The 12,451-nt window shown below is 40.9% G+C and overlaps 1 protein-coding gene across 3 annotated transcripts in view; it reads left to right on the plus strand.

Annotated features, from left to right (window-relative positions):
• ANKRD44 (ankyrin repeat domain 44) overlaps positions 1 to 12,451 on the plus strand; it is a 1,254,083-nt gene that overhangs the window by 1,029,040 nt on the left and 212,592 nt on the right. For all 3 annotated transcript variants that reach the window (XM_044060611.1, XM_044060613.1, XM_044060612.1), the window contains one exon: positions 10,323 to 10,440. In XM_044060611.1, coding sequence (XP_043916546.1) covers positions 10,323 to 10,440 — 118 coding nt within the window. The remainder of the gene's footprint in view (positions 1 to 10,322; positions 10,441 to 12,451) is intronic.

Consider the following 12,451-nt stretch of genomic DNA (forward strand, 5'->3'; position numbering starts at 1 on the left):
AAACATGCTGGCTATGCCCTTGCAACTCCCACTCTAAAATCACCCACCCCATCCAACCACTACCTTTCTTTCTACTCCACTAACTTCCTTGATTATAGCAAGCTCAGATGCTCATAAGCCTAGTACTTATTATACAGCAGGAACTTCTTATTGTAACATTTGTTAATGTCTGTTAAGTACTTCACAAATAAAGATTCTAGTTGCCTACTGATGTACTATGTTCTTCATCTGTAAATATGTTGTAAGTAATTGCTATGTTATATTGTTAATCGCTATGTAATCCAATGTAACTACTGTCTGTTTATTTTAACTATGGAGCTTTTCTCCCCGGGCCTCCGCTGAAAATGGACCTACGTCTAGTCGGACACTCCCGGTCAACAAATGTAAATAAAATAAGTAAAATAAATAATAAAATAAAATAAAATGGGGTTTGAAAAATGGCACCCAAGTGTTTCCAGGATAAGTAATCTCGCTTCAGACATTACTAAAGAGAGGGGCTATTAAAATCAGTGACAAATCAACGTAAAACACAGCCAGAGTTAGCTTGCAGTCGGGTAAGCTACAGAAACAATCAGTTATACCTTGGCAGAGTGACTTGGATAAATTTTGAACAATTTGTTTAATGTCCAATTCTAAATCAATTCTTGCAAAAAAAAAAAAACAAAACTGTTGGAGGCTAGGAACTTGTAATTATGTTATTTTAATAGTATTATTATTTTTAGCCTTCTTATTGTGGGGAGCTAACGCCAAGTTGTATGCATGGCACAGTCAACTGAGATTCTTTGTTGCAACTATGAGATTCTAGAGTAGGAACATACATTCACGTTACAGTACAAAACTCTGTGTAGAAGACTCACAGGGTAATAGTTCAGTCCTGCTTTGATAGGATCAAAGAACACATTTCATTACTTAAAATGCTAAATACCTCAGTGTGTGTGTGTTAAGTGTGATGGAATTAATTAGTGTAAACCCTACAGGCAACTATTTCAGTAATGTGTAACAGACATGTGTTTTTTAAAGTTCTGAGCTATCAAGTGTCCAGAGAATGCATAAAAACTTCACTTAACTACATCTGGCAGCAGAACCATGCTATGAGGTAAGCCGTTCCACCTGATACAGTCCCTCTTGTTTTTCATTATCTTTGTAAGAAGCTTTAATTTGCACAGTGAGTTTAGCAACTTAAAATCTCTTTCAGAGAACATGAATGACTGACTTGCTCTGGTAAGTGCCTAGTTATAATGAAGCACAAGCATATGAATGTGCACATACCTTCCAAAAAGCAACAACTTAGCAGTGACAAATTATGGTGGCAAACTGACCACACTAATCATGGGTTAAACAGGGGTTACAAATAGATAAAATATGGAGATGGACCTGATAATGTATAAACAAATTGCATTTAGGCAATGTCAGGAGAACAGCTCTCATACAAGGAAGAAATCTGGCAATAATCAGTGGGAAGGTATGTTTTGAGCACATTTAAATAAAAAATGTAATGTTAGTGAATAAGCACAGCTGTAGATCAGGCATGTGGGAGCATTTAGGCTGAAAAGCTGAGCTGATGTTAATGGGACCAAGTCATTTATCTGATGTGCAGCACATCTGACTAGCAGGGCATGGGCTGAATAAAAGATAGCTGTAATTGTTTAGCACCAGGCAGTTTACAAAGTGCACATACGGGTTTGAAGAATTTGATTTCATTATATTTGGCTAAATAGAGATAATTTAAGTTAGTGAGTGAAAATGTTACAAATATATCCACATTTCACCTATGTTTGAAGTCGGTTTTTAACTAAAGTTTTTCTTCCTTTTGCATTCCTTGAAAAGTATCTTCTTCCTGTAACCACATCCATTTAAACTCATATAGTGCAAGGCAGGGGAATCTAGGAATGGATACTATCAACCTTACCGTCTCATCTCTGCAATAATTTCATCTTAACAACTACTATTCTACCTCTCCATCAAAGTCTTACTTATTAATGTATTCTCAAAAAAGTGACATGTTTTACTACTAGATGTATTACTCAACTGCTACTCCGTTTTACTTTCTTTTTATTTTCCTTTCTTATCTACATTTATACTCTACTTTTTTAGCTGTTATTCTTTCTCAACATTTAATTGTAACTTCATTAGTAACTGTACTAAGTCTAGTCAAATATTTTGCATTTTTTTTATACTTTATAAATGTGTGACCACTTAAAGTTTTTTTTTCTTTACGGTGAATGTATTTGCATTTTAAATATGTACTTCTGTAGAAGTGAACTTTATTTGAACTGTTTGTAGCTTTTCTCCCCGGGCCTCTACTGCAAATAGACATATATCCAGCTAGACTAGCCCGGTCAACAAATGTAAAATAAAAAATAAATAAATAAAATAAAAAAACTATCATGTGGTAACTCAGGATATTTCCTTCACCGTTCTTCCTTTAACCATCTCCTTCGTATGACATTGCAGGGGTTTTAAGTCTGTTGAAAGTACAGGTTTTCATTTAATTTGTCTCTGACAATAGAGTTATACACACTAATTGGATCACCAACTTGCAGGTTCCTTTATCAAGCGTTGGCTGTGGTTATGGGGACCTTCCCCCTGTGAAGTCAGAAAAGTCTACTACCCTGCTTTAGCGCTACCCTTCCAGAAGCCAGTCTTTCTCCTGGCTTGTTGTCTTTTTATTTTTTATGAGCCTTTCCTCCTTCACCTGATTTACTTAACATGATCCTTTGGTATCTCCATCCTATGTAGAATGTATCATTCATGGCAGTAATAGGGTTTCAGAGGCTCTGCATCTGTGTGCACCACCCCAAGTCCAGATAATTTCACAGGTCGAAGAGGGACCATCGAAGAAGAAAGGGTTGGATTTTGCAGCCGTATGCCTGCATACCTTTACTGGGACAAGGGGTGAGAAACTGTTACTGGTATAGCAACCCTCTAGGAGAACCTTTGGATACTGCCTGGATATTGATATAAAATAGGTGGGCATATACTTTGTGCTTCTTTGGTGACTGGAAACATGCTGTTTGAAGGACTAGGACTTGGGGACCTTGCATGGCTGCATCTTTACTGAACAGTGTCATACAGTGATACTTGACTTGTGCACCTCTGTCACTTGGTTATGACATGGGCTACACGCGGGTAAAATAACTGTACTGCATGCTGTCCATATTGAACAAAGGATTCATACAGTATAGCATCAGTCTTTTTTCTTTTTCAAATCTCCCCCATTTACAAGACTGAGCCTGTTGGCTTCTCCAGTTGTACCAAGTCATCTCATTTGTTCCACAGTTGTAGGACCAGGGAATTCATGAGTGAGGTGAAAGCTTTATAACCCATTTGTTCTTACCCAGGAAGCCTCTTTGAGCTCATTCACTACTAGCAAGAGTCAGGTGGTAGGAAGCAAGTCAGCTTGCTAGTCCTGTGGGGCAGTCTTCCGTCTCTTTTGGTGGACCCCACCCCTCCCACCAGCGCTGGCTCTTCCGGGTAAGAGTATAGCAGTCCTTCAAGGGGAAGTATGACTCTGCATGCTGAATTCCTCTCTGCTCACAGTGCAGCTTGTACATGGCAACACAGGCTCAATTTCAGCTACACAGTGGACACGCAGTGTTTGTTTTATGCCACCCATATGACGAAGCAAAGCCACTTCTCTCCACCCAGGATGTTAGTTGGCAGTAACCACTCAATATCATCCTTACCTCGCTAACTTGTATATGTGTATGAGTCACTATTCATACTTGGGTTACCTGTAGCATAACCAGGACTTTATCCCTGCTACCCCACAATGCAACTCTGTTCAACACCTGTCTTGGAGTGCTGAGGAGTTTGCATTTACTTTCACAAATCTGTGGAATTCTGTACCATGCCAAGTCAGGTATAATCATTTAGTGGTTGCATTTAAATTTTCAAGATATGATGTTGTCCTCTTCATTCTTCCTTACTGAAGGATCTCTGATCTGGCTTGGCCGCATCTTTCAGACTTCAAATCTCAGTCTCGAGGTCCTGCATCTTCCCATAATGCACCACACTATTTGTAACCCCTCAGATTTCGTTTGCCACTTCTGTGTTCAGACGCATGATTTCAAGTCTCGAGCTGTTAACATATTATATATAAAATCCATTTCATGGGGGTTGTCTTTCTGAACTTGCAGAAAACCCTTCTGTTAGTTTTGGTTCTTCATGACTGTTGTGCACAGAATGTCCAGACTTTGCCTTAGAGAGAAATCTCGTAGCTAATAATGTTATATTTTGCTTCCCTAGCAGTGAAGATGTTTGACTCACGGAGAGCCCCTTTCTCCTTTGGGGCTATTGTAGGCTGGAGTTGCGGAGTTTGGATTCTGGGCTTTTGCATCTGAGAACCCCGTAATTGTTGGTTTCCCTGGGGTTCAACTCCCCCACACTAATTAGAAACCGTTAGCAACATCGAGAGGCTTTTGGATCCTTCCTCCTGCTTCTCTGATCCTATGCCTTGTTTCCAGTGGTATCCTAGTGCCCAAGGAGAACAAGACCCTTATAGATCTAGCTCTTGAGTCCTCTGCAATAGAATCCATTGGTCCTTGGCTCCAAAGCTCTACTTGGACCCAACGTTTTCTGTAATTGTTGCCTTCTGCAGCCGTGTCTCTTAACGATTCAGATTTTACAGAGCAACTACTCTGCTTCCTTGGATCCAAGGGTGTTGGATCCGTCCTGTGTAGGCATGAATCTTGACTCCTAGGGTGACCTACCAGCAGACATCTCAGATCAGTGGTATGCGGATCCGATCTCACTCTAGATGAACCTCTGATCCGGATGCTGGAACAGACGCCTTAGATCAAAACTGCGCGGATCCCGATAATGAGGACAAGAGGATATATCCGGATATCATTTAGCCCTTCATTTCTTTAGTGTGCAGACAGCAGGGTATGTTAGTAGGGCTTATGCGTATGCTTTTGCGAGTAGGTACATTCGTACATCGGTATGTGTGTGTGTGTGTGTGTGTGTGTGTATGTATGTATATATATATATATATATATATCAAACATATATAACTACTCAAAAAAGACTCAAGGCAGACCGGTGTGATGAAGTTCTTTCATTTGGTTTGGACGAAAGCACTAACCTTGATTGTATAAACCTGACTTGATTTTTCATTGATTTTTCGTGGATAAACTGTGGATGTACCTTTGATGAACCTTGCCTGGAGTCGTTTTTTGAGTATGTATGTGTGTGTGTAACTGTGGTGGTGGTGCTGCAGTAGCGCTGTCGCCTGACAGTAAGACGTTGTCCCGTTCGATTCTCAGCTTGAGCGTCTTCTGTCTGGAGACATGCGTGAATGGGCGTACCTTCTTTGAAGGGTGTGCATCAGGGCTGGCAACTCTGCACATAAAAATCTACTGCCAATCATTAGCAGACGGGAGTTCTGCTGTGGCGACCCCTAACCGGGAAAAGCCGAAAGAGACACGCATATACACACGTGTGTGTGTGTATGTGTGTGTGTATGTGTGTGTGTGTGTATATATATATATATATATATATATATATATATATATATATATACACACACACACACACACACACACACACACACACACACACGGTTACCTATGAAAAGATTGAGGAGCTGAAATATCGAACACCATATGGTCAAGACCATATGGTTGATATTTCAGATGATCGATCACTTTAAATTATTAAAAAAAACAAAAACACAATGACGTTACTGCAGGGGGGGCAAGCCCTCCTGCACCCCCCCCCCATTTAAATATACCAACTCCGAGATTGCGCTACAGCAAGGAATAGGAATACTTCCCATTCCGCGCTGTCTTGTCGGTGTATCGAGATCTCAGAGTTGGTATATTTAAGTAGGGAGGGGTGCCCCCTGCAGTAACATCTTTGTGTTTGTTGTGTTTTTGTTTTTTTAATCATTTAAAGTGATCGATCATCTAAAATATTGACCATATGGTCTCGACCATATGGTGTTCGATATTTCAGCTGCTCAATCTTTTCATAGGCAACCATGTATATACACACACACACACACACACACACACACACACACACACACATATATATATATATATATATATATATATATATATGTATGTGTGTGTGTGTGTGTGTGTGTATATATATATATATATATATATATATATATATATATATATATATATATACACGTGAAGATTTATGTGTAGGTATGTCATGGGAGCATATCCTTCGGACGTCCGATCTTGGATAGCCCTAATACCGTCAGCTCCGGAGCTGTCTCGAAGTCTGTACTCTGGCATAGGATCCATAGCCCTCGGATCCCCAGTGCTTGCAGTAATGGCTGAACTACCTTCAGATCCAAGTGCTTTGGATCTGCAGATATATATATATATATATATATATATATATATATATATATATATATATATTATTCCGGTTATTATGTCTGCCTTTTAGGTGCAAAAAACTACGTTTATACAATTGAGAGGTTGAGTAGTTGCCCTTTTCCCCTCCTCCCATCTTCCTTTTACAGAACGCAGGAGTGGCTTGATAAGAGTCTGTTCTGAAAGCTATGAGGACAGTGTTGAGGGCCTGACCTCCAATCTCAGCCTTATCCATTTTTGCTTGCATCTCAGGAAATTCACACTTGGTTTGACACCTTTCTCTCGAGTCAGGCAGGCCATCTGCCAGTTGCTGTTTCCCAGACCTCTGCTCGTGTGTATCACATCCTCTCGCCCCTTCTTGCTCCTTTCAAGAATATCAGGGCTTGTGAGAGGTTTCCCTTTTTTTGATATGCTTGGCTAACCCTTGAAAGCTCTTGTCATCACTCTATTGAACTTCCATGATCCTCTGAACTTATGGTGTGGACCTTGGGGCTGTTTTGCCTGGTTTGGTTCCAAGAGGATGCCTGTAATATAGGGGGCTCTCTCACACTTTATAAGTGGGTGGTTAGCATATAGTTTGAAATGTTTACCTTATAGAGCCTATGGCCATACCATCCTGGATGCACGCAATCTCATTTGGTTTGGGAAGCCTCGCACGGTCGGACTTTGTTAGTACTGGATGGGAGACCGCCTGGGAATACCAGGTGCTGTAGGGTAAGGTCAAGATGCTAGATTTGATTCTCCCTGCCTAATACTAATGTATTAAAAAAAAATGTACTCTGCAGGATTCTTCTCTTCCAGTGGTTTCCTCCTGAAATTAGAAATGTTTTCCAAAACCTCATTGTCCCTTTCCCCTTCCCACACTCAGGACTATTGTTTGGGGCTGCTCAAGTCCTAGCAAGCATACCCGTCGCTCAGTTGCTTTCCAACTGCTTACTTCTACAGTACATAACACTTCATAAGTTCCTTCTGTGGCAGATTCCTAATGTTTTCCTAACAAATTTATTGTTTGTCATTGGATCTCCCAACCTGCTATTGCATTCCCCTTCTTATCCCAGTGACCTTAACTCCTTGGGGCAGCATTGAGTTTCTGTTGCTGTGCTATTGTTACATCTAAGGATTGGTACTAGGCATTCTTCTGGGATTAAACCTGTCAGTTTCCATTCATGAATGTTTTCAGCAGGCCTATCAGCCTATGTGCCAAGAAAATGATATCAGTCCCTACCAATTCAGAAGGTTCTCCTTTTAAACTCATCCCGGCCCCCAGGGTGTTCACCTAATACATGATACTAGTGGCAGTTCACCTGAGCTCAAAGGATCCCTGCTGTTCCATATTTTGGTGCTGATGCTTCCCTTGCCTTAACCAGACAGCATTTTCTACAAGCCAGTGATTCCCTATTGTTCTTTCAAATCCACTCCTGCGCATCACAATAAAGCTGGCAAATCGTGTTTACTCCCAGTATACAATTCCTAAGGAGTTAGCTACCTTTGCATACCATGGGCAAGACATTGTCTTGCCTCTTCATCACTGTTTATCATTAAGCAATCCGATAAGGGAATCGCTGTCCCGTACGTCTTCCCTGGAAATTTTAACCTTACATACTCTTAGCCTCATATCAACTGCCATATTCCTAGTCCCCTAAGCAAGGGTTCCTATACACTTTCTCTTTATGGTGTTTTGGGAGGACAGTGCTTCATTCCTTTAATTCTCAGCCTGTTGCTATACACTTCAGTCAGTTTCGCAAATGTCATGTCCACTGGTGTCCCTGTCAGATTACACCTCTTCTAGTCTAGTCATTCTCTTCCTTCTGCTTAGCCACTGTGATCAAATACACCTTCCACAGGTGGTGTGAGGGCATTACATGGAAAAGTGAGACTAGGTGTTGTGCTCTTTCCCAGAATCCTAGTTACATTTTACACTCCCTCTCCCTTCCCTTTTCTAATGTCACTTACCTTTCAGGGCAGTCTCCCCCAGGGGTTATTACGATGCATAGTGATAATAGGTCAGTAGTTTGGCATACCTTCTGATCAGAAGAATCCCTTCTTACCCACTGTATGGAGAGGCCATGAGTGTCTAGGAGTGGGCAATATTGTGAGTCCTTCTCCTTACATCACATATCCATCACTCTGGCATACAGTTTTCGCGAGTCCACTTGGTTCCTCACATATGGTTTTTCATCCAAACCATCTGAATCAGTTTTCAGTCATTGGGGCAACTTCACTGTGACTTCTCGTTTTTTTCTGTTGAACAGCACATGCGGCAAGTTCTTTCTCTCATCTAATTAGTTACTGACTGGTTTTAGCTGGTTTATACTAGGAACAGCCTAGAATTGTCCGACCTTCCTAGAGCTACAATTATCTCATCTGATCTTCTCCACAAAATTCTTCAATTGATATCTGTGCTGCATTTGCTTGCTCTATGACTCATGTCCTTTGCAAGTGTACATTGTCTCCAGGGGTAGAGCTTTCTTGGTTTGACAGTGCTATGGGACATCCTTCTTTGAGGCCCTCCCAAGAATTATATATGGCTGGGGACTCTACCCATCACTGAGAAAGCATGAAGAGGACAACATCATATTTAAGAGTTATGTACTTATAACTTGGTATAACTGTTGTCCTTCTTCATTATTCCTCACCTTCCCTCCCAACTTTCCCCCAGCCATATATTTTCTAGAAGGATATTGCACATTAGGGGGAAGTCGAGTTCCATATCCTCTTTTCAGTCCTGTCTTTATAAATCAGTAGGCATAGGCAGCAAACTGAGGAGTTAGAAGTAGTGTGGTGCATTATGGGAAGAGGGAGGAGCTGGAGATTAAGATCTGAAGTCTGGAAGATGCTGCCGAGCTGGATGCGAGGATCGGATCCAAGACCCATCAGTGAGGAAGAATGAAGAAGGACAACACACATAACAAATTATGGTAAGTACATAACTCCTAATTATACCTGCTTGAAAAAGCTTTATTGACTTGATCTCTTTTGTTCCTAAATACTGTATTTATTATTGTTTGTAGTTTTCTATGTCGAGTCATGTGTAGGTTTTCTCAGTTGCACATATTCGTTACATGTAGTTTTAACATTTGAATTGTAAAGCTGTCATTCTTGAATCAGTTGATTTGTGCTCCTTCCCTTGAAACATGGACCTTAATCAGAATTTGTCTTGTCAGCCTTACATGCATTCGTAATTGAAATAGCAAGTTTGCAGGTAGTGCTTGTATAATAGGCCAGCAGCCAACTGGTCTACTGCAGCAGCAGTTTTTGTTGTAATGTATGGGACTTTGCTTCCATCTGGAGCTATATACCATGCTTAAGACAGTCAGGTAACAGTACTCAAAGATTCTACCCCTCCTCTCAGAGTTCTGTCCTGCTGGCTTCTGTACCCAAATATAACCCCTTAATTTGGGAAGGTCCTCCCTTTCAAGGCGACACTTGTTTACTTTTTGGCAGTTCTTCTTGGAAGGCAGATATAGGGGAGCACTGAGTGTTGACAACCAGAGAGATCAACCTGTAATGGAGTTAGCTTTTTTATCTGTGTTCAGTACTATGCACAATCATCTACTGATAATGAATCTCTGTAGTTGGCCCTTTCACTGTACTTGTTTCCAGCCAATATTAACTTGTGTCCTCCACCAGGGGGTAATCTTGAGGCAGTGAACACCATATTCCCTGAGGAGGAATTGCAGGTCTTCTGTCAGACAGATGTATTTCTTTATGTTTCTCTGCTGTGCTGGAAGGTGAAGCTGGGTCATTGTTAATGCACATGCATACTCTTTGTGTAATGGACTGCTTTCCCAGTATAGTGCAAGTAAAGGAAAGTTGTATATAAAAGAAAACTGAAATTAAATATGGATTGGAAAAAAGATAGCTGTGAGATTTTTGGTGTTTTTGGTCCTTGTAAGGCTAACTAGACAGAAAGTTAGATGCATGCAAAGCAAACGCTTATGTGTAACACATTTAAACTAATTGCTACTGTTTTATTTCTCATAGGACGCCACTAATGCTTGCTGTTGCTCATGGACACATTGATGCTGTTACAGTGCTGCTTGAAAAAGAAGCCGCAATTGATGCAGCAGACAGTCTGGGATGTACAGCATTGCATCGAGGTGTAAGTTATTTATTTTTTATGTTCTTCCTCAGGAGCTGCATACTGAATTTCCACACTTATTATTTTAGATAATACGTTGTCACCCTTGTCTTAATAGTTTTTAGTGTGTTTTAGTAATCAAAAGCAATAAAGGATAGAACCATTATAAAGGGTGTGATAGCTTGTTGTGATTTAGAAAAGTATATCCCATTTTCTGGATCTTACAAACCAAAGAGTAAAAAGGTCACAGATAATCCAATTAGTAAAAACTACAAGAAAAACTTAGCCAAGGTAGAGTTTTCATTGAGTGTTACCTTAAACCTCCTGTAATAGAGGCCCATGGGATATATGCAAATTACCCTTTATGGACCCTTTAAGGAAATTTTTATTTATTTTTATTTTATTACAATTACAGAACTTCGAACTTGTTGTGTCAACCATTTGCAGTTCGAATCTTTGAGCTTGTGAAGTTGAAAGTAGATCCATATACAGTGCAATGAAAAAGTATTTGCCCCCTTCCTGATTTCTTATTTTTTTGCATGTTTGTCACACACTCGTTTCAGATCATCAAACAGATTTAAATATTAGACAAAGATAACCCAAGTAAACACAAAATACAGTTTTTAAGTGAGTTTATTTATTAAGGAAAAAAAATATCCAAACCTACATGACCCTATATGAAAAAGTAATTGCCCCCCTTGTTAAATCATGAACTTCTTCTTCTTCTTCTTCTTCTTTCGGCTTTTCCCGGTCAGGGGTCGCCACAGCGGATCACCTTGTCCGCACATTGAATGACAGTGGAGTTTTACAGTGTCGAGTTGCCAGCCCGGCGCCCAACCTTCCACAGAAGGCACACTCACACGCACACCTAGGGCCAATTTAGAGTGTCCAATCCACCTGCAGCATGTCTTTGGGATGTGGGAGGAAACCGGAGCACCCGGAGGAAACCCACGCGACCACAGGGAGGACATGCAGACTCCGCACAGAAGGCACCCCAGCCGGGGATCGAACCGGAGAACCTCTTGCTGTGAGGCAGCAATGCTAACGACTGCACCACCGTGGCCGCCCCTTGTTAAATCATGAACTAACTGTGGTTAATCACATTTTTGAGAAAGCTGGGTTCAGTTACACTAGCCACACCTTGGCCTGATTACTACCAGACCTGTTGAAACAAAAGATCACTTAAGTAGAACCTGTAAGACCGTGAAGTAGGCCAAAAGATACCAAAAAGAAAGACATCATGCTACAATCTAAAGAAATTCCTGAACAGATGAGAAACAAAGTAACTGACATCTGTCAGTCTGGAAAAGGTTACAAAGCCATTTCTTAAGCTTTGGGACTCCTGCGAACCACGGTGAGAGCCATTATCCACAAATGGAGAAAACATGGAACAGTGGTGAACCTTTCCAGGAGTGGCAAGCCTACAAAAATTACCCCAGGAGCGCAGAGACGACTCATCCAAGAGGTCACAAAAGAACCCAGAAAACCATCTAAAGAACTGCAGGCCTCACTCGCATCATTTAAGGACAGTGTTCATGACTCAACCGTAAGAAAGAGACTGGGCAAAAATGGCATGCATGGCAGAGCATCAAGGCGAAAACCACTCCTAACCAAAAATAACATAAAGGCTGGTTTCACTTTTGCCAAAAAACATCTTGATGATCCCCGAGACTTTTGGGAAAATATTCCATGGACTGACTAAATAAAAGTTGATCTTTTTGGGAGGTCTGCATCCTGTTACATCTGGCGTAAAAGTAACACAGCATTTCAGAAAAAGTCATCATGCCAACAGTCAAACATGGTAGTGGTAGTGTGATGGTCTGAGGCTGCTTGCTGCTTCTGGACCTGGACGACTACATGTGATTGATGGAACCATGAATTCTGCTCTCTAGTAATAAACCTTGAAGGAGACTGTCCAGCCATCAGTTTGTGACCTCAAGCTGTAGTGCATGTGGGTTCTGCAGCAGGACAGTGATCCAATACACACGAGCAAGTCCACATCTGAATGGCTTAAAAAAATAAAATGAAGGAT

The sequence above is a fragment of the Protopterus annectens genome, chromosome 2.part0 (assembly GCF_019279795.1).
Source record: "Protopterus annectens isolate FY-2018-M chromosome 2.part0, PAN1.0, whole genome shotgun sequence".
Classification (NCBI taxonomy): Eukaryota; Metazoa; Chordata; order Ceratodontiformes; family Protopteridae; genus Protopterus; species Protopterus annectens.